Source organism: Gambusia affinis, linkage group LG07, assembly GCF_019740435.1.
Source record: "Gambusia affinis linkage group LG07, SWU_Gaff_1.0, whole genome shotgun sequence".
Taxonomy (NCBI): domain Eukaryota; kingdom Metazoa; phylum Chordata; class Actinopteri; order Cyprinodontiformes; family Poeciliidae; genus Gambusia; species Gambusia affinis.
In genome coordinates, this window is record NC_057874.1 from 17862399 (window position 1) to 17887818 (window position 25420).

Below are 25420 nucleotides of genomic sequence, written 5' to 3' on the forward strand. Positions count from 1 at the left end.
TGTCCTTATGTCACTCCACCCAAATGGGCAACAAAAACACTCACATCATCTGTTACGAAATGGCATTTTCTGCTTACATAACCATGTGTTAACTAGGCTCAGTTTTGATCACAGACCTTTTACAAATAAACACATGAAATTCAGGTTACAGGCCACTGAGCTTTTCATTACAAAGACAAAATATTTCACAGTAATTAGTCAGCGCTGCTATGTTCATATTTTGTCAATACTATTATAATACTCACCAGAAATTTTCTGACAGTTACTGAAGATAATAAATTGAAAACAAAGCTCTTGTATTTGTGCTGTTGTTCATAAATTGTATATATTTTAAGCTACAAAGTTTGACATCAAGCCATGTTTTTAACTAAAGTTAAAATCACATCAGAATATAGAAAGGACATCAAAACACATGAAGAATTCTGGAAAATTGTCATTTTTATTATGTTTTAACAGGATAGACCAACATGAATTAGCACATAACTGTATAGTAGATGGAAAAAAATAGCATGGTATAAGAATCTCTTACAAATAAAAATCTGAAAAGAGTGTTTACGATTTTTATTCAAGGTAAATAGTTGGAACAACAACTTTTATTGAAATTACAGCTACAAGTCTGCTTGGGTATCTTTTTACCAGGTTTACACATCTTAAGCCTGTTCTCTTCGAAATTACTCAAGCTTAATAAAATTAGATGTAAGTGCCTGAATAAGGCAATTTTTAACTTTTGCCATATGTCCTCAATTGAATTTTGTCTGGAATTTGACTGGATCACTCTTACAAATGAATATGCTACCAATGAATATGCTACCATCCAAATTCACTTTTTACTGTCTTATAATATACCAACATGTTCACTAAAAGAGATTATATAGGACTGTTTATTACCGCAATGTAAAAACTAAAATATTAAAAATTAAAACTGTCTAAATTCTGACTGTGTAAGCTAAAGAGAAATGTACTAAGGTGAATAATAAGCTGTTTTTAGAAAAACCGTCTAAACAAAAACAGATTCATATGTATGTAAAAGATGACAGCTTAAATATAATCATTAAATTCATAGGAAAAGAAAAATGCTAAACATACTTTTTTTTTTTACATTGTTTGAAAGAAATACAAATGATCAAGTACTGACTTGCAGAATATTGTTTGTATTTAAATAAAACTAGAAAATAATATTTTCACTTTAGGTTGTAAAAATATTTTCACAAAAGGAAAAGCTATCCACTTTTAATAAGTAGATCCTGAATCCAATCCATGCGATCTATGATTTGTATGTAAACCTGTTGACTGATTCAGACTTCTTTAATAATATCATATACACAGACCCCCTCTTTTTGAAACTAGAACTACTAAGTTGTAGCTTATAAATAGTTTATAAAAGTAGAGTTCATTTGGAAAAGCATAAATGACTTTCCGATAATTTCAGAGCTTTTACAGATCAAAGAATACAGTATCAAATTTTAAAACGCAACAAATTTAGTTTTTTATGTTTTTGTGTGAAGCTTTGCTGCTAGTAATTAAATCATGCTGCCCTATATGACTTCTATAATCCTGCAGGATACTAACTTCATCTCAAAGCTGTGTGGTACATCTAGTTCAACTCTTCTGGAATCTGACCTGGTATCCTGAAACCAGTCTGCCCAGTTTGATCCAGAGTGGTTCTGGGACTGGGCATTGCAAAGCTTGCACGTGTCTCTATCGTGCAACTGGTCCTATGGAGGAACTGCAGGAAGTTTTCATGGCCTGAGCCCTCGTGGCAGGAAAAGGCCGGGTCTGTTGGGTATGCTGAGTAGCAGCGCTTCAACTTACACAGCTCCTCACGGATCTGTCTGTTTAGAAGTCCATAGAAGAAAGGATTCATAGCAAAGGAGGAATATGCCAACCAGGTCACCACTACCTCCAAGTCATTAGGGGTGTGAGGTTTTGAGTTCAGTATCAGGTGGAGGTGGAAGGCAAAGTAAGGCAGCCAGCAGATCAGAAACTGACCGACAATGATCATGAGGGTTAGAGCAGCTTTGCTGCCAATAAAAGGCCGATCTCTTGTTATCCTGCGAGGATAACAAAGGGTGTGGTGAGTTGTGATGATGGTCGTCTGACTGTTTATGGAGTCTGAGCGATGCTTGACCTGAGTGTTCGTCCATGAGGGCAGAGGCCCATGCTGCTGTGCTGCCACTCGGGCCACCTTGTACACATTGCAGTAGACAGCAAAGATCACCACAGCTGGCAGACAGAAACAGGTGACGCTGAAGAGAGCAGAAAAAATACGCCTGTGGTCCTTGTGGCTCCAGTGAAGTGAGCAGTGTGCAGCACTGATGGATTTCTGCCCATACGACGGCCATCCAAAAACGGTGGAAAAGCCCAGTATGGCCGAAGCCACCCACACCATTACCACAACAGCCAAGGTCAGCTTCAGGGTCATCTTGACCTCATAGCGCATTGGGTGGACAATATAGTAATACCTTTCCACACTGATGGCTGTGATGGTGAAGATAGAGGCAGCTATGAGGATTACATTGAGGAAGACATAGATCTGGCACTCCAGCACAGTAAACACGACCTCAGCGAAGTACGGCGAGCTGGACACGATGCCGAGAGGCATGAGCAAGATGGCGCACAGCAAGTCCACTGCACAGAGGTGGCACACGAAGGCAAATTTCCTGAGATGAGGGGCTTTGATCACGACTACCATCACTGCAGTATTGGCCAGAAGTGCGAGAACGTTCAGGGTCACCATGAAAAGCATTCCTGTCAGGTCTTTGAATCGAGTCTGCGGGTTGGGAAGTGTGCCCAGCTGCCTGCTGGGAGCAGAGGGCATGGGTGCCCATGCTGAGGTGCTCTCATTATATTCGGAGGTGAAAGCAGTGCTTGACTCCTCCATCATTCATATTAAAAGTTTCAAAGAAGATGTCTGTCCTCCTGTTTTCCCCATTACTCTGTCATCAGCTCCAAGGATGTCTTAGAAATAAAAATCTCTTCACTCCTGAAAAAAAGAATAAAAAATGGTTCTTTAGGCACATTTGTAATGAATTTCACATAAAGAGTGAACAGAATTGAGATTTTCAAGCAATTAAAACATTCACTAAACGTAACATTTGCATACTGCCGTTCTTTATGTTTAAAAGTCAGTCCTCTACATGGTTATTAATGTAGAAGCACATAAGTATTGCCATCTGTGAGTTGTTTTTGTGTGCATCTGTTCAAATGGGACCAAAATTAAAGTTCTTTTGGTTAGTGCTTTCAGATAGAGCACACTGAATTGTTTTACCTGTCATAAATGAAAACCTGCTGCTCCTTCAAATCCCAGAAGCAACCGAAATCAAACAGACTGAGGGTAGTAACACCAAAAGAAAGATAAAAAGACGTGATGGTACAATGAAAGTCTGTGAAAAAGTTTTTGCTTCATCACAGGTTTCTTCCGTTAGGCTTTTTATCAGACTTAAACATTTAGATAATTGATCAATCTGTTATAATATTTTTTTTAGATTACAAACTTCAAAATTAGAAAAAACTAATCTGAAGAGGAATTTATCTTCACTCTTCTTTGCTGAAATGGTTTTATCCAACACATTCATCCATAATGTGTTTTTACTTGCCAAGGGCCTGTTTTTAAATCTCAGTCAAATTTTAAGCCAGACATTGATTAAGCCATTTCAAAATCTCAACTTATTTTTTTTAAGTCATTCAGAGGTGGCCTTCCTGGTGTGCTTCATATTATCACCCTACTGGAAGAACATCCAACAACATTTTCTGATAGTAACCAGAAATTATGGTCCCATCATTTTTGACAAGTCATCTGACTGTAAAGGGTGCATAGCAAACCTACACCATCATCATGTTTGATTGTCAGTCTAATGGGGATTTTCACAAGACATGATGGAAAACTAACCTTTCAAAAAGTTATGCTTTTGCTTTGCCAGTACAATATTTTTTCCCCCTAAAGGGATCACTGAGATGTTTTAGGAGAGAAGTGAGAAGGACTTAGTGTTCTTTTAGGTCAGCGCTTCTTTTCACCTCCAAGCTCTGTATGGCAAGTATGCCATTTTTCCCCAATCATTTTTCTTTTACTGTTGAATCAAGAACACTGACCTTAACTGAGGCAAGTGAGGCCTGCAATTTTTGAGATATTGTCACATTGAATGATGTTCTTTGGCCAACCACTCTTATGAAAAGGTCATCACTGATCTATGTTTTCTCCATTTGTGGACGGATGGCTCTCACTGTGATTCATTGGAGCCCAAAAGTCATAAAAATTGCATTGTAACCTTTTTCAGACTAGTAGATGCCAGTAAATTTGCTTATCATCTGTCCTTAAATTCCTTCAGACATGACGTGTTCCTTTATTAAACTTTTTTCCCTACTTTATGTTATCAGCTACATTCTGTTTGAGCAATTTCTCAATTCTGCAACTCAAACTGAAGACTGAAGCAAACAATGTGGTTAAACGTAATTAGCAGGTGATAGAGCTTTTTTTCCGCTTACAAGTAAAATTGCATAATTATTGAAAACCACTTTTGAATTGACTCAGGTTGATTCCCTTTCAATTTAAAGTAATTGGATTATATAAAACAAAAGTGTGATATTAAACTAAATACATCTATATTTTAAATGTATGTCTTTATATGACAACAAATTTTATTGTTTTAACATTCACGTGTGTCTTGTTTTCAATAGCATTGCATATTTTCATGAAAATAAACTTTGTTGATATAGGAAATATAATTCTTACTTGAAGAAACTTAGATTTTAAAAACATTGGATGCAGTTGTTTCCAATTTAATATTAAAACTTCCTCTCATCAACTTACTAAGATAAAATATATGGTTCCCATATATTTTGATGTCCCCTGTATTCACTACTTAGTGAATATGTTATACTTCTGACGTAGAAATATTTAAACCAATAACAACTATGCTGTGCGGTCCATAGTTTGTTGCTAGAGAAGCTGCTTACCCTCCAAAGCGTGATGCAGGAGTTGAGAGAAATTTTCCGTAAATGAAAACAACTTGGCTAACATCCTCCTCTCACCCACTTCCCTAATGGAGTCCAAAGGGCAATCCAGGACACTGCTGGATTCACATAACTTCAATTATAATCTGTAATTACTAAATGCTTTTGAAGAGGTTATAATATAAATAGTGGAAAATGCCAATGATGTTTTTCCTCTTTTGTTCATTGTTCTGAAAACTGAGATAAAGTACAATTATATAAAACAGTTTTACATATTGACTGTTTAAAATTAGCTTTGGTTAATCAGTAACAACTATGAAGTTATAGATATCTAAAAATCTATTTTTTACTGTTAAAAAGTCTGTTTTAGAAATCTATGCTTCAAGATGAAAAATAATTACTTCTTATGCAGAAATGAAAGCAAAATCTAGATAAATAGGAAAGGCATCAGATATATTTGAAATGTTGTGGATACTGTGAATAATATGCTGTAAATTTCAAAACTCTTTGATGTCTGAGAAGAATTCACCATGTCAAAGCTGCTTCAGGATTTTATGAGGCATATAAGAAACAAACTTTCTGGATTTAACCTGAGATAAAATTGCTGTGAAATTATGGATTAATCCTCTGGCAGATTATTAAGTTCTGAATATGCATCTCAACTTTAGACTATTTCTTACTTATTAAACAAACTAATATGACCACAACAAGTTGAGCATCTAGTGATATCTGCTCGACATTCATAAACTTTCATTCATGACAGCAAAAAAAAAGAGAAAAGAAACTGTCAACATTAGCTTTAGAAAGATTAAGTAAGGGACACACTGACTTTCTTTAAGGAGGGCAAAACATGATCAATAGGAATAATTCATGGGGGACGTTGTGACTCTCCTCCATCCATCCCCATTCTTCAGAAATGAGAGATAATGAGTGTTCTTGTTTCAGTCCAGCTGCACAGCTAGCAGCACAGTGATTAGTGTGTGATCAGCGCCACCCTTCATCATAACATCAAAGAGGATCCTCTCTTCACAACATTCACAAAACAACATAGAAAACACTGGACAACAAGCAGAAGTTAAATGTAATGTAACACTATTACATGCATTACATGCTTCAATATCCTCTTTGGATCTTAGCATTTGCCTGCGTCTTGCTTTTGAAAATCATATTTGGGTTTCATATTTGAGACAGTGTCCTAAATTCAAGGGCTGATGTTCTCTGCTGCTGTAATCTTCTCTGGTGGACAGTGAGTGACATGCCAGTTCAGCGGAGGTTTATCCCCCAGCATGGGGACTTAAAAATGCACATCCTCATGTTATGTTAGTGCTCTCCAAGATGCTTAAATTATGCCCAAAATAAACAGTTTTGGTTGAATGTATATAGGATTAAAAAGACACTGTATCTTTGGTATAAATTGGAACCTGAGAATGGACACATATTTTATTGAAATAAGAAAAAAAAAGTACTCAATTGAACCTGAGAATGGACACATATTTTATTGAAATAAGAAAAAAAAAGTACTCAATTCTGAATGAATAAATTTAATTGATTGATAAATGTTTTAGTAAAAAAATAACCCACAAATAAGATAAGTAGGTAGAAAATAGATCATAGGAATCTTCAAAGATAAATGGAAACTGTTTTCTTATTTAAGTTGAAATTAATGCTAAAAGCAGCAACAGCGACAATACTGAATTAAAATAATTTGCGATGTAAAACATATAGTTGTTTTTTTTTAAAGTGTATTAAAAAGAGCACATCATCACACTATACACAATAGATTCAAAAGATTAATCCTAGATGTAAATTATAAAAGAGACATATAGACATAATTTAAATGCATAATGAAATTTTATTTAGGTATTTATCAATTTTCTAGTTTTAGAAGATATACTTTTGGAAACATAATTTTTAAAATGACATGCCAGATCTCACCACTTTCCTACAAAGTCTTTCACAAGCACATGGTAAAATTTGATGTAAAATATTTTGTTTCAAACTTAAATATTTCAGGGGGGTTGAGAGGGAGTTCTCTGAATCATTGCTAAATGCATTTATTGATCAAATTGTATTGTCTCCCTTTGGTACAACCATTAGGCTATGAGTTTTAAGGTGTCTTGATCATGTTAACATCAACACCAGGCAAGTGTATGCAAACTGAAAACACTTTTCAGTTTGTATACACTTTTCTCTAAAATGTTCATTAATTCCAGCTTTCATTTAAAAAATTGTCTGCAAAAAAATTGGCTGCTTATTTACACAAAAAAGTTACAAATCTTACATTTTTATAACTGAGCCTTGGTCCTGTGAGAAGTTCTTATAGCTGAGTCCTTCCATGTGTCCTTCTGTTGACCAAAAGTCTTCAGAGGTGTTAAAGTCTTTGACAAAAAAAGAGTCCTTAAAAAGGAACATATGACCTGAGGGAACACTGATGCCACCAGTGTGGGAGGAAATGAACTGTGAGAACTGACTCAGGAGACTCAGACAGCTGCAGGGACGGACGAGGGAGGAGCCATCAGCTGGTGATCACCTCAAATCCCTTCTTTCAAGAGGAGATGAGCACACCAAACCTCCTCTATCCAATGACACTCACTCTTTCATCCATCTGCATGTGGCGGCGACTGTTACAAACTGTATACTGGGATCGAGGTTACACATAATCCTTTATTCTCTCCATAGCTCCAGAGTGAGTGAGGGCACTGGAGGATTGGTTAGCTTCTCAGCATTACCACCAGATTCTGAAAGGTTCATTCTCAACATTTCAATTAGCCAGAGACACACCTGTGGGCGTATTTAAAGGCAACACAAACATACTGAGCTTTTTTGGGTGACAAAAAAAAGTTGAAGAAATAAGTCAAGTTGTCAGAAAGATAATTATGGATCTACACAAGTCTTTTTTTTCATCCTTGGGAGTGAAATCCAAATGCCTGAACGGGTCACATTTATCTGTTGAACCTGTTATATCCACGTATAAACAGCATGGAAATGTTCATCATATCTTTCCAGATGGAGATTGTTTCTATGTCACCGAGGTGATTGTGTTTTAGTGTGAAATGTGTGTAATACTCACATTTCACCAAAAAAAAAAACTTGTGAAAAAGTTTATAAGTGAGTGTCCAGTAGAACAAGCCAAGCATCAACATGGGCTAAAAGGCCACTCAGTTGGGGAAAAGTTTTTATTCCCAAAGTGGCAATAAAAAAGGAGGTTAGTTTGAAAATGAACTCAAGGACAAAATTCTTCATTTCTGGAGACGCGTACTATGGTCTGATGAAACTAAAGAGGAAATATTTGACCATAACAACCAGTGCTACATTTGAATTAAATAAGCTGAAGCTTCAAAGTTTGGGAATACCATTTAAACTGGGCTGAGGTTGTTTTGTTTTCTGCGTATTTTGCTGCACAAAAACACAAGACTGGTGCAACTTACATGTAGCAAATATATATAATTTAAGAACCCCAACTAATCTAAAACAGAAAAAATTTATTTAATATTAGACAGTGAGCGACAAGAGGTCATGCGACCTTGAACACAGTGGTCAAACAAGACTCACTACTGACATCTGTTGACTGACAGAAGAAAAAAACAAACAACAGAGAATATACTGGATTTTATTCTACTGACATAATTATAAAAAGACTTTCACTTAAATTATCATTTGAAACTGTGAACACAAAACTCAAAAACACAACGTCGTCTTCAACACAAAGTTTTTGCACAGATCATCACAAATAGCAACAGTTTGAAATGTACCTTGTGCACACATACTACGTACACAATGATTGAGAGGTTAAATGTTATTCTGTTTCTACGCTACCACCACTTACAAAAACAATCACCGCAACAGACACACTTGTGTTTAGGAACCTGGGTATATATGTGACATTTCATAGTGTTACCAGCTTTTCAGACACTAAATAATTGACTAAAAGTTGTCAAAATAAAAAATGTCCTATAAAGTTTTGAAAAAATAAGCAGCTTAATATGGGAGAAATCTTAACTTTGTTCAAAGAAAAGGCAACAATGAGATTAGACAGTAATGTAGTGGCACATCAGCACCACTAGAACACAGAGTCATTTGCCATTGCATCACTTCTAGACAGAATCGAAGCATCTTGGCAGAAAGTTTGATCAACAGATGCTCTGCTTTCAGCTTTAACCAACCCCAACCTCTTCTTCAGCAGCTTGTCCTCGTTGTTCAGCTTTGTGCGGATGGCATATTTAATCTGGGTAGTGTCGACCCCAAACTTTTCTGCAACATGATCTGAAGAGGAAAAGAAAAAAAACACATTACAAAATATTAACGATATTAATGTAGATATTGTTATGCTACAAAGAGTGATATTTGAGTTTTGGCTGATGTTCTTTATCTCACCCATTAAGCTTTTTAAGATTTCAGGTGGGAGAGGAGGCTTGTGGCTATCTTCTCCTGTGAAGTTGTTCTTCCGGCCCTGCAGACAGTGAGTGGCCAAAGTGTCTCGGTCGAAAATTATCATCAGCAGAGCGCCGACATACTTCTTAAAGTCAGAAATGTCTGCAACACGCTCATAAAGATCTTTTGGCACTCGTATATTCTCAGCAAGATACACAAAGTTAAGGTCATCCTGAAAACAAACAAAATAGATGATCACATAAAAATCACAGTCTTCATTTGTATGGTGAAGTATGTAAATATTCTAATACCTGGACAATCAGGCTTGTCCAGTATGATCTCAAAACAAAAACTGAGCTAATGGCCTTTAACCGTTGTATTGGCAAAAGACTGACAGATCATTCTGGCACTGACCTCTGGGATATTATGAACTCCTCCAACATGAGCTCCAGAATCGCTCAGGAAGGTCACGCCTTCATCAGCATTTTGTGGTTCAACTCCAGCCTCACTTCCATGAAGAACGTGATCCAGAGTTACTCGAAGTTCATTTGCTGTGTGCCTCATCTGTATCATGAGCGTATTCATCTCTGCAAATAACGTTAAATCAACACAAATACACTAGTAAAACACATTTTATATAACTTGATAACTTTGCCACAGAGTAGTCGTTGAAAAGCTAAACCCGACACAAGATAAGCATTCGCTGTATACAAAAATATACAGATGCAAGACAAGTTACGCAAATCAGCTGTAGTCGTCCTGACATTCTCACGCAGAACTAGATGATGCAGTGAGGCTATGGGATTATTGTTTCCTGCATGCACAGAATGTGTTCCTGCCCTGAGGAAGCAAAGCAGCTCTTTCTTTCACAGTTGCAGTAAGGTGTTTTTGTGAGTTGTGTGCAAGGCCCTTATATTAAGAATATTTTTAATCTCACAGAACAACTTTACACAAAAAGGTGGAAAACCATAAAAGGTTTAAGGATATTCAGTTTTATCAAGTAGTGAGTATTTTTATTAATTTTATAGATTATTGAAACAATTTCTCAAAACATATTCACTTTCAAAGTTGTGTTTATTTGATCTTTGCAGGAGACCCAAACAGGAGGTGAAATAACACCCTAAATATTTAGAATATGTTTTTGCTTTGATGAACATAATTGGTCTTTAAATGTATTTCTATACCCTCAAACCCGTTTCTTTACAATTAATGAAGTCTTCATGAAGTCAACATGTAAGAAAGGTTCTAGGAATAACCATGATGCCTTCATTGATATATAAAATATGACATGATCATAAAGTGAGTTGCATTACAAAATGCAATATAATTAAACTAATATTATTCACTACCTCTAGCTTTCTTCATAATTGGTAATAACCCACAGTTCAATCTAGAATAAGACATCAGCTTCTGTAAAAGCCACCTGGAATCCATTTAAGATCTGAACAGTGTGGACACCAGAACTTTGTGTAATTAAAGACATAAAATGCATTCACATTTTTGCTGCCATTTAATTTTTTTGAAAAACATTTTGAGTGTTATTTCCTGATATTGTTTTACCTGTCAGATTTAAAATTGATTTATTTTTAGTCACAGATGGAAAATCATTTTTTCAACATTTGACCAAACAAATCTGCAAAAATATGACATGGACATGATATCAACAATAACCACACATCTGCTACATAAAACCATAATGTGCTCATGACAGGAAGTGCTACTAGATTAATGATTGATTTCTTGGTGTATCTTTCCACCAACCTTTGAGTTCCCTCAGCTCTCTCTCAGCCAAGATCCTGCATCTCCGCTCATATTTGAGCTGCGCCTGCAGCTGCTCTATTTTCATGAGGAGGCTGACGGTGTCAGTCCTGATGCCTTGGCTTGCAAAATGTTCTTCATCAAAGTCAAAAGTTTCAGGCTGCCAAAAGAGAAGAAATGAGACGGTAAATAGTTTCCAAAGAACGTGCAATAACAGCTCTGCTTCAGAGTAAGCATGGGCTAGTTTCTGAGAAATAAAAATGTGGCTGTTTGAGAATATTTCCAGCTCTGAAAAGCAAAGTCTTGGCAAGACAATTAAATGCATTCCATCCATCACTCTCATTAAAATAACTCTGTTTGGAAACTACAGTTGTCAAGTTACTAGTGACATGTGGTTTGGGATTAAACCGATATTTTGTCGATTTCAATTCTGATCTGGCATCCATACGGCTCCTTCTATTTCTCTCATCGGTAAAGAAACCATTTTTTTATCAATGCTACTATAAACGATATATAGCATATCTATTTTTACTTCTTTGATTATTATTATGATCCCAAATGAAACCTAACCTCCTGTAGTTGGATATCATTTCCAGGTGTCACATAATCACGTTTTCTTACAATAGATTATGAGTAGTTTATGAAAAATTACTTTAATTCATTGATTTCCAAAGAGGTACGAAATGCCCTGCGGCAAATCTGTTTTGAACCAGACTTCTTTAAAACTTCAACCTACGAAAATGATAGCCACCCGGTCAAGATTTTAGTCGTGTTTCAGATCGAAACTATGTATTTGACACAACAATGTCTTAAAATAGCAACTGTTGCTTTTCAGTGGATGGAAAGGTTAAACGGAGTTCATTGTGATCACTTCGTTGGTGGGAAGAGGAGAGTGGCTGGACTCTTCTGCCATCCTGTATCTGTCCTCCACAGATCCAGTGAACTCCTGGACATCTAAAGGGCTGCCGATCTTTATCATCTTCACTTGCGGCTGTCCTGGACTTGATCCAGAGCTTCTCTTTGGAGGCATTTGAGAAGAAGTAAATCTGGACATATAGAAACACATTCCAAGTTTTGATTTTCGCCACGGACAGGGGGTCAGACAAACTTTTCGCATTCATTTAGCGATCATTTCTTATTTTCATATTAAATTATTTAATGCCAGACAAGATCGAGAGGTTTTTTTTGTTTAGATCGCTCCCACTGCCCCTTGCCTCCTTCTCAGCCCCTCCCACTAAAGCAGCTGGACGCACAAACTATCCATCAGCTGTTGTTAAACCAAGCTTTAATGTTAGTGCATAAGAGTCTCACCTGACCGATTAGATAGCCTTCAGGGAGAGAGCCTTAAAAACACAGTCACCTAAGACAAAGGCAGCGGAATACATGGAAATACTGCGTAGTAGAGGAAGTAGTAGTACTACTCCAGTATTACAGTATAAAGGTCCTGATGTAGTTGCTTAATTTTTTTAACACTCGCGTAAAAGATTTTCACTCGCATATGCGTGAAATATTAAGTGTATGTTTATATAAAAAACTACGTGGAAATTATGTGCTTTGAATTGATATGTTTTAAAATCCGTATTTTTTTACAAATACCTGTGGAACATTGTTGAGTAGAGGTAGTTCCCGAGGGAAGCATTTTTAATCTGTACAACTTCCTGTTCCACCCTCTTTCAAGGATTCGACTAATGAAAAATAACTATTCCGAGAAAAGGCGGAGCATTTTAAAACTGGCAAGGTTCCGAGCCAATCAGTATTTCTTCTCCTAGCCGGGCATGGACTGCCACATTGGTTGCGATCTACACATGTGGCTTCAATGTAACTGCTAAGAGAATCTTTAGCAGCGATAGAGCTAAAGTTTTTTTCTAGAACGTATTTTGTCACATATCACAATGTCGTCGTCTTTTTTCATTAAGACAAAAGGAAATCTTAAAACGACCAAAAAAGGCAAAGAAACAGCAGCTGTAAAGCGGAAGGTAAGTTGAGTAAACTGTTAGCAATCAAGCTATGTCATGTTAGCAACTGTTCGTGTTTATGCGCTCAATAAATGTGTTGATTTTGTATTTTGCTGCAGGCTGATGGAGATTCAGGAGAACAGAGCAAAATACGAGCAAAGAAACCCAGCAGCAAATACAATGAAGAGATTTCCAGTGACTCTGAGGTGGAGAGGTAAGAGAGAAGATGTTACTTTTTAAGTTGGAATCTTGATTCTGCTGGTGAAATTAACTTGGGCATTGTTAATTAAACACGTCTTATGAATTTTCTTCAAATACTAAATTCGTACCTGTTTGGAATTCAGGTTGGACTTTATAATAATATTTCTCTTTGTATAGTTGGGGGAAAATAGACCCTCTTTTAGAAATTGCAGCTGTTGCGTTTTGATTGAAATTAATTTCTACAGAAACGAATAGTAATAGAGAATGGATGGAGCTGAATACAGGAAAAGTCTGGAAAAAAAATATTAGGGCCTATAAAAGACTGAGATCTGGAGTAAAGGTTCACCTTCCACTGTAACACAGCCAGAGTTACAGTGACACGGCATAAACCACCACAACATTCATGTGTCAGAATCCCCTAGTTGAAGTCCAGACCTAAATGAATCAGTGGCATGAAAATCTCCATCTAATCAACAGGGAGAGGAATGGGAACAATGTTTGTCTCCAGATGTGAAAAATTCATAAAAATATTCCACAAAAGGCTGAAATTACAGTGAAAGTTTGTTCTCTTTGAACTTCAGAATTGTGCTCTAATTTGTATCAATCTAATACACAACATTTCTAAAACTACACTGATTTTTGTGGTTGCAATATGAACAAATGCAAGATGCACATAATCAAATTCTGACCTTCTAATAAGGGTAAATAAATGCCTAAGAACAAGTGATTCACTGTGATTCTGGATGTGTGTTTATCTTGTTTTTCTCTGTAGTCCTAACGTGTCCAAGAAAAGGCAGGCCAAAGAGGAGATTGAGTTTGAGGAAACTCCACAGGAGAAGAAGCTCAGATTAGCTAAACTTTACCTTGAACAACTAAAAGAAGAAGGTAGGCTTGTGTACATTATATATTAGTAAACTGCAGCTTTGCTGTGGTTTAATATAAGATTTTAACAGATTAATTGTTCTTCGTAGAGGAAAAGAAAGCTGAAGATGAGTCATTTGAGGCAGATCTGATAGCTGGACGGCTTCAAGAAGAAGTGGTAAGAAGTGTCTTCTGGTTGTGCATATTAGGAATTTCTGAAGACCCACAAAAAGATGAACAAACACATTTTAACCAAAAATACACGTTTTGTCTTGTGAGACTTCTAGTGTGTACACCAGCTTTATTGTTCTAATGTTTTATTTCCTATCTGCTGAGGCTGTTTGCCATTTGGAGGTCAGATGAACATACAGTAGAAACATCCACTAGAAGTACCTTGCACTATTCTAGCAAGTATATTTGACCCTTTGTTTGGTAGAGTAGTTGTAAAGGCCAGAAATATGGACTTTCGACATGAAAACATGTACAAACTCTGTAAAGTCTGATAACAGCTGAGTAGTAGATATTTTCTTGCTGAACTCCTCTCTGCTCCACTTACTGTTTCTCATTTTATTTCAGCTTGAACAGAAAGGGAAGCTCCAGCGTCTTATAGCCAAAGACGTAAGTGTGGCAATGTTTTTCCATTCCATACCTCCACATGTCTAAGGTCCCTAAATAATATATTTAATTTTATTTATTTTTTTCTTTTTCTTTAGCTGGTGCCACCAGATGCTTCAGAGATCAGAGTACTAAGAGGTCACAAACTACCGATTACGTGTCTGGTTATAACTCCTGATGACAGATGTATCTTCTCAGCTGCCAAAGACTGCTCCATAATTAAATGTTAGTACTATTTGGCTGCGTATTTTAACTACACTGGTGAAAACGGGGTTGTAAATCTGTTAATAAAGCTTGCTAAATGATATTTTCAGGGGATGTTGAAAATGGGAAGAAGCTCCATACAATACATGGTGGAAGAAAAGGTACAGAAGACCGCCATGTTGGACACACAACTCACATCCTGTGTATGGCCATATCATCAGACGGGAAATATCTGGTGAGAAAAAGTCTTTTGTTTTCTGTTGATTCCTGATTTTGTTATGGAAACGGCTATATCACACCTCTGTTGTAAAATTGCCACATTAAATGTAACAGTGACATCTTCAAACCTCTTCAGGCCACAGGAGACATGAACAATCTGATAATGATTTGGGAGGGAGAATCGTGTAAACATCTGTATAAATTTACAGGACACAAAGGCCCAGTGTCGGTACGTTCTCCTCCTTCTCCCTTATAAAATGTTTCACAGGTTTCATTTGTTGTTGCAGAGATGAATATCTTTCTGTTTGGTTCTCAGGGTCTTTCATTCAGGAAGGGAACTCATGATTTGTACAGCGCCTCTCACGACCGCTCAGTCAAGGTGTGGAATGTAGACGAGAACGCATACGTGGAAACTCTGTAAGTCGCTCGGCAGAAAAGTAATCCTTTAAGGCACTTTTTTTTTTTTGTCTCTTATGCGTTAGTCTAATATCGTTGCGTTTGCAGGTTTGGCCATCAGGATGTGATCACCGGACTGGACAGTTTGAGCCGTGAGCGTTGCGTCACTGCAGGTGGGCGAGACGGCACCGTCAGAGTGTGGAAGATAGCAGAGGAGTCGCAGCTGGTGTTCCACGGACATGAGTGGGTTTCTGTAGATCTCTGACCTAAACTTGTTTTTTGTCAATATGTAATGCACTAACTAGTTGAAATTCATTGCTTACTCTAGTGCAGTGTAAGTTTCACATATATTGCACGAGCTTAAAACTATAGTTGTTTTTTTTTTTTAGACAGTGCAAATAATAGGAAACCTTTGCTCTCTCACCTCTCCTTCACTTCAAATATAGCGTAGTCCAGTGAAGCACAGAGGAGGAAAACTAACGCTCTGTAAATCACAGCAGAAATCCTTTGACAAACTAGTTTTTATTTGTAAAGCAAGAGAAGTACAGACTGTGCCCTTGGCTGCACTGCTTTACATATCGGTTTCCTCTTCAATTCTCCACCAGAGAAACATGAAAAAATCCCATCAAGCGTTGAAATAACTATTGTGAACCAGTAGGTGGCAATCACACCAAAAGTAAGAAGTAGAGACACAGTGATGGGAAGTGTGTGGCCGTTGTTATTATAAATGCTTTTTAAGACGATTGTGATTTGTTTTATAGGATTTAAGACCAATATTAAAAAATATATTTTTTAAATATTTAATGAAATTAGGAGCCAACATCATGATGCATGTGTGAGAGCAAACAAATTTGACATCATTTTGGAGTTCACATTTAATTGGCTACATTTAAGCATCTTATATAAGTTAGGTTTGCATTGCTGGGACAGGAGCCTGGTGAATTTTCTAGAGAACGTAGATCTTTACCTTCAGTCTTAGACTTTGAAATAGCTCCTGAGTTTGTAAAATGCAGCATGTTCAATAACACACAGAGGTTGAAACCTCAAAAGGCTAAAACACAGCTCCACTCTTTTCAGCTTTCCTATGCTACTGCGTACAGATGTGTGTGGTTAGTAGTCTTGTGACAGGAAAAGCGAGACAGAAAAAAAAAACATCTTTGTGAATTTATTGTGCAAAAACTCGGCAGTGTGTGACATCCTGTTCTCAGCCTGATGGCAGAAATTGCCCACAACAGAAGGAGAAAGTGAAATGTTTTTCAATTTGAAACAGTAACATTTAGATACTGTCAAAACAGCTGCAACTGGAAAAACCGCTTCACAGCTAAAATTACCCGAATCATATCTTAAATATGTATTCACCACATGCTGGTAAGTAACGTATGAAATATGAGTAAGATTTGACAAACCCACTTGGGTTCATATTTTATCATAAAATGATAAAATATGAAAAGCATTTTTAAAACTTTCTTCTTTCACAAAAATGTATTTGGACTGTAGTGGCATTAAAAAGCAGATGGAAAAGGCACAGCTGTATTTTATTTATTAATATACATATATATTTTACATAAGCATGTGCCTTCTGTTTGTCAAGTCGAGTTTATTTGTATACCACATTTCAGCAACAAGAAAATTCAAAGTGCCTTATACCATAAAAACTTCATATAGTCATCAATTATGAAACAAGCAATAAACATTTCATTACTGTTGTACCAGAACGCACATCATCAGCAATTTAGAAATGTGCTCACATCACTTTAACTACGGCCTGGATGAAGGAGCTGCCAACACAGCAAAAACAAAATGTATCTGTTGCTTTAAACAAAGATAGGTCAAATAAAAGGATGCTGACAAAACAATTTAAAATAGATTGAAACATAAGACGATAAAATCCGTAGATGATTTTTACTTTACTAACAGGTTCTCACTAAGGTGTGACACTTACTGAATAATGCAATATAACAATACAAAAAATTGCTTTTTATACCCATGTTGATAATTTTACTGTATTTATTTGTTCGTATCTATAAAGGGACACACTGTAATGATGTTATTGTCTCCCTCTGTTTGTCCTGTAGAGGTTCGATTGATTGCATCCAGCTCATAAATGAGGAGCACATGATAACAGGAGCAGATGACGGGTAAGAGATTTTATTTTCACATTCGCGGTCACTCATTTGTCCACCCATTATGTGAGTAATTTACCACGATCATTTATTTCTCTTTCATGCCCTCTTTTCATTTTCTCAACAACCTCAGCTCAGTGTGTCTTTGGAGGGTCAACAAGAAGAAGCCTCTCAGCACGGTGAAGCAGGCTCACGGCTGCCATGGCGATCCGGGGCTGGAGCAGCCTCATTGGGTGTCCTCGGTGGCAGCGCTTCACAATTCGGATACTGTAGCCTCAGGTGCCTCTGGCTGTGAGAGTCCTCTTCACGAGCTTGTTAATAACTCAACAATATGCTGTCTGCCAGGCATTAGACCACATTACTAATGTAATTAATTTTATTAATACCCCAAATTTAGGTAATTAAAGAGCGTTGCACACCAGTAGATCATCGTTAAGGAGATTTACCCATCTAGACCTCGAACATTTAACTTGTGTGCTTCAAAGTGTTGAAATGAGGGTGAGACCAAAGTTAAACGTCTCTTAAGTCCTTCAAAAAAAAGGTTGCAGCTGCTTCAGAGTGGTCAGACTTTTAAAGAAGTCTTGAGCTGGACAGAAAGCTGTCTGCTCATGAAAGGCATTCAAAAAAACTGTCAACATGCCCAGGTTGGAGCAAATTCACCCCAAAAGCAGACTACAAAATGTTAGAAGCCTTCAAAAACCCAACATTTTATCAAATACTTAAGGCAGCTTCTCACTGCTGCCAACATGGAAGGGCATGTCTGTACAGCGACATGTTTAACTTTAATGGGAGGCGTGCGACGAGAAAACATTTACCCTCAGAGAAAAACATGAAAAGCTGATTCAAGTTTGCCAGAGAGAGCGCAGAGATGTTTTTGTATTTACCTGGGATAAATAAAACATAGATATCCATATGTGACAATTTCTTAAGGAACTGATTATATTAGGGTGTTAAAATCTTATATAGATTACCTTTGTTTCCGTTGCTGTGGTTTCCTTGATTAAAACTGGATGTGTGTGCTTTATATGTTGATCATTGTTTCCTCTGCAGGTTCTCATAACTCCCAGGTGAATGTGTGGAAATGTGGCCAGAACTACCATGGCCTGGAGCTCCTCTTTAGCGTTCCAGTGGTAAGATCGGTTGACTTGCTCCTATTTTGAAGTTATTATTTTTAAAATGCTTTTATCATAAATGTAAACATGTTACGCGAAGTTGGAGGTTCAACTGTGAACCACCAACTTCCCCCCACCATTCATCATTTTTTACCCTTTGCTTCAGTTTGACTGAACAATTGATCGCTGCACATTCACCTACATAAACAGTCCAGCACACTGTTACTACAAAGTATGAACTTCTATAGTTGTATAAACACAAATGCTTAGATTATGTTTTTCATGACTATATGTACAGATTGAAACTAACATGTTTAAATTCCCTCTGGGATCAATGAAATATTTTTATTTTTGATTTATGACTCACTTTTGGGTTCAATCAGTCTTACTCAATGTGTTTTTTTGTCCTCCTTTTTTCCATGTTTTAGTCTGGTTTCATCAACGGTCTGAAATTTTCGAGCTCTGGGCAGTTCTTGGTGGCCGGAGTCGGACAGGAGCACAGGTACCAAACTAATGTTTATGTTGCCCTGGATAAATCCATGACTACAACTCAGAAGCATACTTAGCCTGTGCATATTCTCTAGATGGCAGTGTTGGTCCACTCTTGTAACAGAAATTCACCAAACCAAACTTATTTTAACAACAAAAAAGATTTTATAGTAAAAAATAAGAGGATAAACATTTTAAACCTGATTAGTCTGACTGAATGTTTCAGCTCTGCAATAGTTTTGTGAAAAATAATATCTTGTAACTTATTTGTGGGCTTTTGTTTTGTGTACAGATTGGGACGATGGTGGAGATTGAAAGAAGCCAAAAATGGGATTTATATCATTCCTCTAAAAAGAAAACCATCAAATCCAGAAGAAGCAAAACAGACAGAATAAAGACCTTCTTTTGTAAATTAAATGTTTAAAACCTACAGTAAATTGCTTTGGTTTCTTTACTTTTAAGCAGTTTGAAAAAACCTGATGGGTATTTATTTAGCCTCTAAGTTTTTCAGTTTCTTTTCTTATGGAAGTGCAGCTTCATGTTCTGTGGAAGAATCACAGCCTTGTGGGTGAGTTTGACTGCGACGAGGTGGATGAAGGGTGTGGAGAGGCTGCGTTGTAGGAGACTTTGCTTTTGCTGCGTCTGTGCAGGTTATTCAGAGAACTAAACATTAACATGATCCCAACTTCCCAGATTCTTTGTTGATAGGGAGCACTTTAAGTTCTGATTGCAATTCTATCAACTTCACACTGATAGACAAAGAAGTAAAAATACATCTGACATTGGTGTCAGATGTATTCACTGAAGACTTGGAGCTGGCTTTTTAGGTGGTGTTTATGGAAATGTCCATCTCCATTGTGCTGAGGAGTTTCTGCTCTTAGACATGACACTGGTGGTGCTGTTTGTGCCAGACAAGCCCCCTAAAGATGAGCTGCCTTTTGTTCTTATATTTAAAAATTCCTGAATTTCTCCACTGAATGACAATAAAAGGTACCTCAAAGTTGTGGTGATGAACCAAGCAGGAAGTCAGACAAATTCGTTTCCTCTTAATACATTTAAAGGTACGTAATGGTTTCAAAAAGTCTTTAATTAGCTAAACTACTGGGTGTGTTCAAAATATTAGCAAAGCATCGCTGACTTAATTGGGAATCGTTTTTAACTGAAGGAGGAAGTCAGCCGGTTATACATGCAGGTTATAATAAATTCCTCATCAAAAATCTGTTAAAGTACAGAAGTTCATCTCAAATGCTTCAAATTGGTAGATAATTTGTGAGATGTCATAATTAAGAGAACCTGGAAGAAAACTACATTTTAAAATATCAAAGAATATCCAAAATGTCAGATGCAGTCAGTGGTCAGCTCCAGTCATCTAAGAAAACAGTTACCTACAGCTACCTTTGGCCCAAAGGTACTTAGGGCAGTGTAGCTGTGTTACTACTGCCTGATGAATATAAATTGCTGCAACTAGTTTGAAGCACTATTAAATGTAGATGTATATTAAAATTTTAGCTAAATACACAAAAATCCTACTTTTTTTTTATTAAGCATATTACACCCATTTGTTCTTGTGAAAAAAGGTAAGAAAAACGTCCCAACAAAATGAGAAAAAACTACGCATCAAAGCTGGCTTCGAGTAAAATTGAGTTTTTAATTTAAAAAACATCTTATTTACATTAATTACAGGAAAACACACACTTTTAATCTAGTCTACAGTAACACATGTCCTTTATAGTGTCTATTTTTCATCATTCACTATGGTTAGTCACATTTTTTTAACAGATGGGCTAAATTCACTTCAAAGCATTTTTTTTTAATGTCTAAAACATTTGGATATATTCACAACACTGATAAGAACAGCATTTTGTATTACACTATCGCTTCACAACCACCCATTTCACAATAAGACTCTTTAAAGACAAGGCACGGTGCAGGTAATCACATCTATCCGTAAACCAAAGGAGATCACAGCGTTTAAAATCTATACAAAAAAAGGCTTTACAGTTGTTACGTACGGCTCGGAAGCTTGAGCATCTTTTAGCTTTCACAGTTAGAGTTGCTCTCGTTGCCGCCAGTCGTCCTACCATGACCGTTATCTCTCTGCAACATGTGAGATGTCAAGGGAAGAGAGAGGGCTCCCGTCATATTCAGGGCCATGTTTGATGGAAGGATGGCTGATGCTGGGGATGGTTTCTTGTGCTTTCAGAGGAACTTTTTCACAAAGAGGACGTTGTAGAGTCCACCACCTCGCGGCCGTTACAGACTGCCGGCACGTAGTTGGAAGTTGGTTCTGAGAGAATAGAAGTAGTGATGTTACTCAGGCTGCATGTTTGGTTTTCCTCTCTATTTTACTGATGAGAAGAGAGACTTTGAACCAGAGAAAAAAAAAAGCTGTGAGTAACAGGATGGAAATGGGCATGAGGTATTATTCGAAAGCTGTTAGGCTTTAGGATGTTTTTTTTTTTGTTTTTTTTAATAGAGAGAATATTATGCGCAAACTATAAATATAAAGTACTGATAACTGGTTAATATATCCACCTTCATATAATGTTGCTAAAATCCAACTTGGCCAGGTAAACCTGTAAAACAATAGATCCATGTGAAAATGAAAAGCAAACCTGCTCTGTTAACAAATACTTTCTAATGTGACCCCTTGGATTTGATAAGGTTTAGTATACATGAAAGCAAAGCTATTTTTTTTTACTAAAGACAAATCAATATTTTCAGTTCTGATCGTCTCACTTAAATTGGACTAAAAGTAGAGCCTCATTAGAAAACCCTCATTTCTCTTAAACCTTTTCACATTTTGTCATGTTTAAATTTCCAAACTACAATGTATTTTACACGTATGGCCAACATAAAATTCATACTTTTGAATTTGGATGAAAATAATACACAATTTCCAAAGTTTTCTTAAATGAAAACATTAAAAAATTGTATATGTATTTTTATTCAGGCACCCTGAGTCAGCACTGTTACAAGTCTTTTGGGATACATTATTAAGGTCTTACCAAAGATTAGGTACAAACGTTGACTGGACTATTTTAACAAAAATATTTTTTGATACTTCTGGCTGTATTTATAGGGCCCTTACAAACTGGTAAACTGTAAAAAGGACTTCAGTTAGCCTTTATTTCTTCTTCCCAATATTGTGTGGATCTTTGCAGCTCCTCCAGAGTCACCATGAGCATTTCCATTGATTATCTGTTTAATACGATCCTTGCTTGGCCTGTCAGTTTAGTTTATTTACAGAATTATATATTTATATTTATTTTTATTTTTTTCTGTAAAATTATGGAAAATTCATTTTCTTTCCACATCACTAATTTAAAAAAATTAATCACACTAAAATGTGTTGTTACAACACGGCAAAATGTGAAAAAAAAAAAAATCAAAGGGTTTGCTATGCACTGCTGGCAAATATTTACTAAGTTTCCTTCCCAATCTAAAAGGCACAGCCAGTACAAACTTGTAATAAGAAATTTCATTTTCTTGAATTACAATCGCATGTTTTTTGTTTTTTACCACCTCATATAACTTGTACTGTCCTGCACCATAATCTATCAGTTATTCTGATTATTCTGGTTGTAAAAGTAACTTTAATGACCCTAAAGTTGCTTTTAACGTTACAGACCATAAACACAGAAAGCTGCCCTGAGCTGGATGAACAGAGCACACATGCCACCCAGGAACCCGTAAAGCTGACTAATTAAAACACTATATCTCTTTTTTGTAATCTACTGGGTAATTTCTCGGCTCGCTGACTGGCTGGGATCGCTGCCTTTTTTCTTTTTTAATCTCTGCTTGTTGGCTGGAAAGCCATTATTGTTTGTCCACACATTTCACAAATGAGGTGCCACATAATGAGTTTTAAATGCTGATATTGGTGAAGTTTTTCCACTCTGAATGTTTTTGTTGTGCTGATAGAAGCTTTTCTCTCACTGGATGCGACTTCCTTTCAGATATTAGGTATCATACTTTTTCTATTGTATACGCGTTCCAAATTAAAGTGTCCAAGCAATTAACAATGAACACATCTGGATCCTCTAAATTCAGAATTTGGATGCATTCTTCAAAAAGACTCCTCACGCTGTTATTTTTGTTTTATTGTACAAATCAGCATGCAGGAAATCCCCACGAATCAGAAGTTACTTTGCCATTGAACTGAAATTCATTTTTGCTCAATTGGCAATCAATCTTAGTCAGTGTGCTTTGTGCTTGTACCTCTTGGGAAGCGGGAGATGCCCGCTGTAGATACGCAGGTATTGCGGCGCTGGCCCGCGAGTCTGAGTGTGGCCACGTTTTTCTGGGGATGGAACAGGATGATGTGGACTTTAGGGAAAAACAGGCAGCCAAGAACCACTGAGCCACTCAGGCTGACAGAGACGCACATGGTGGTGGTCTGCACCTACACAGAAAGGGAAGGGATGAGAAACATCAACCTGCAATCTGTCTTCAAAAGTGCTGGTAAAGTTTGTTCAAAGGCAGCGCTCCTCACACACACACACACACGCACGCCGACGCAGCACACAGGCCTTTGATCTAATAAGTTCACTTGTAACTTTTATTTCCTGCTCCGGTTGCTCACAAACTTTTAATCCAATCCCTAGATCTGCTTTTCACCCCTTTAATACCTTCCCCAAAGGAATTCAAGCAATCTGTTCACTTCCAAGAATCATTTGTAAAACCAAACATGACCAGAGTGTCGAAAGGCTATTCAGTGAGAACATATGGATAAGCCGATTAGTTTATTACCAGAAGATGCCTCTGCAACAACCATTTGGGATGATTGTTAAGAAAACAACTTCTGGTTTTCAGTTAAAACTCACTCACACTTCAACTAAAACTTGACTTATTGCAGTCAAATGAAAATCTACTATGCCTTTTATGTCAACTAGATAATGTTCCTCAATTATGCATTACATTTCCATTTCCAATTGTGAATGAGTACGAGGTCTTCAGCTATGTATGTTAGCAATTCTAATCATGGATTTGTATGCACATGAATATGAGGGCAAGAAGAAGAATATGAGCTAAGCACAGCTGGCTTTCCCAGTCTGTTGCTTTGTTAGTCATATTTCAGCTGCTAATGTGAGCTGACTGCTGGGGTCATCTTCCTGAGCTCCATCTCTTCCCACCCCACTGGATACCCCTGCAGTCCAGGAACTTCTATTTGCAGAACCACAGCGTGAAGTGAAAATCCTCCCCAAACACACAGACACAACAACACACTGCTGAAGTTTGGAAAAACGTCACAGATTTTCACTTCCAAAGTCAATTAGCAGGAGAGCCACTGGGATGGTCAGTCAAACAAACCACTTTGTCTGCTGCTCCTAATCTCTTTGTGTTGTGAAAGTTTTGGTTTTAAAAGTTAACTCATATTTCGATAGCTGAATGTGTGAAACCTGCTTGGTAATTCCCATTTCAATAGATTTCTATGAATTTCTTTAACAGTGGCAATCTGTGCGCCACTCCTCCATTTGACCTCTTCACCACTTTATCACTGGCTTGTCTGCTGGTCTTTGTTGTTCTGTTTATTCACTAATCTTCTCTAGCAAATCTTCAAGTCCTTCACAGAATAGCCGAATTCATGCAGAGGTAAAATTACACAGGTAGGACTCCAGTTAATGATCAGGTTCATTCAGAATGCAACAGGCAGCTGCAGAATTTTAGTGGTATAAACGTTCTAGGGCATACTTGAGAATTTATAGTTACAAGAAACTCTAAAAACCAAATTTCCTCGTAATTCTACTTCATTATTACATATTGCTTTATTTTGGTTTAATCACAAAGAAATCTACATTAAATACATTAACATTTATGGAGACAAGATACACAATAATTCAAGAAGTAAATCACTTCTATGAGGTATATGCATTTGATTTTGAAAGCAGCATATTTATAGCTTTACATGTTGTTTAATTTTTGAAAATAACGTTTTCTTATTTGTAAAACTAATTCCTGAGACAATTTAACAAAACAATATGTGAATATTTAATTACTTGGTTTACACACCGCAGGAGCTTGTTAAGTCCACAGCAATTATTGTGAATCATAAAGGAAATGCACAGGAAAAAAAATTTTTTTTGAATAATTCACACCTCCAGGTTGCTTTCATAAGAAGATGTGAATCTTGTCTGGTAAATTCAAGTTCATCGTCATTCAGGGA

The 25420-nt window shown here is 36.8% G+C and overlaps 4 protein-coding genes across 8 annotated transcripts in view; 1 reads left to right on the forward strand and 3 right to left on the reverse strand.

The window, feature by feature from the left end:
* Positions 1 to 418: 418 nt before the first annotated feature.
* On the reverse strand, positions 419 to 7367 carry si:ch211-213o11.11 (probable G-protein coupled receptor). The gene is made up of 2 exons (XM_044121270.1): positions 7232 to 7367; positions 419 to 2983 (listed from the first exon to the last, which is right to left on the reverse strand). Exon 2 carries the CDS (start codon positions 2882 to 2884, stop codon positions 1595 to 1597), a length of 1290 nt encoding a protein of 429 aa, XP_043977205.1. The 5' UTR covers positions 2885 to 2983; positions 7232 to 7367; the 3' UTR covers positions 419 to 1594.
* A 1177-nt stretch (positions 7368 to 8544) lies between these two features.
* Positions 8545 to 12538, reverse strand: LOC122833579. 2 transcript variants are annotated; one of them, XM_044121272.1, is made up of 6 exons: positions 12391 to 12538; positions 11951 to 12125; positions 11083 to 11239; positions 9736 to 9908; positions 9325 to 9553; positions 8545 to 9213 (listed from the first exon to the last, which is right to left on the reverse strand). In XM_044121272.1, exons 2-6 carry the CDS (start codon positions 12107 to 12109, stop codon positions 9011 to 9013), a joined length of 921 nt encoding a protein of 306 aa, XP_043977207.1. In that variant the 5' UTR covers positions 12110 to 12125; positions 12391 to 12538; the 3' UTR covers positions 8545 to 9010. The 2 variants fall into 2 exon arrangements, with proteins under 2 accessions (XP_043977207.1, XP_043977206.1); XM_044121271.1 differs by lacking the exons at positions 11951 to 12125; positions 12391 to 12538 and having other exon boundaries at positions 11083 to 11941.
* Positions 12539 to 12695: 157 nt separating this feature from the next.
* rrp9 (ribosomal RNA processing 9, U3 small nucleolar RNA binding protein) lies at positions 12696 to 19686 on the forward strand. Of its 2 annotated transcripts, none has more exons than XM_044121273.1 (15): positions 12696 to 13055; positions 13154 to 13248; positions 14008 to 14120; positions 14207 to 14274; positions 14673 to 14714; positions 14810 to 14936; positions 15026 to 15150; positions 15271 to 15363; positions 15451 to 15551; positions 15639 to 15773; positions 17606 to 17668; positions 17787 to 17944; positions 18704 to 18783; positions 19194 to 19267; positions 19547 to 19686. In XM_044121273.1, exons 1-15 carry the CDS (start codon positions 12972 to 12974, stop codon positions 19647 to 19649), a joined length of 1461 nt encoding a protein of 486 aa, XP_043977208.1. In that variant the 5' UTR covers positions 12696 to 12971; the 3' UTR covers positions 19650 to 19686. The 2 variants fall into 2 exon arrangements, with proteins under 2 accessions (XP_043977208.1, XP_043977209.1); XM_044121274.1 differs by having other exon boundaries at positions 17787 to 17932.
* A 1196-nt stretch (positions 19687 to 20882) lies between these two features.
* The window catches only part of grm2b (glutamate receptor, metabotropic 2b), a 30409-nt gene continuing 25871 nt past the window's right edge, over positions 20883 to 25420 (reverse strand). For 2 of the 3 annotated variants that reach the window (XM_044121276.1, XM_044121277.1), the window contains exons 5-6: positions 23476 to 23659; positions 20883 to 21541 (exon numbers count right to left, since the gene is read on the reverse strand). In XM_044121276.1, coding sequence (XP_043977211.1) covers positions 21468 to 21541; positions 23476 to 23659 — 258 coding nt within the window. In that variant the 3' untranslated portion in view covers positions 20883 to 21467. Of the gene's footprint in view, positions 21542 to 21789; positions 21831 to 23475; positions 23660 to 25420 lie in introns of all 3 variants that reach the window. The other variant, XM_044121278.1, reaches the window with a different exon arrangement.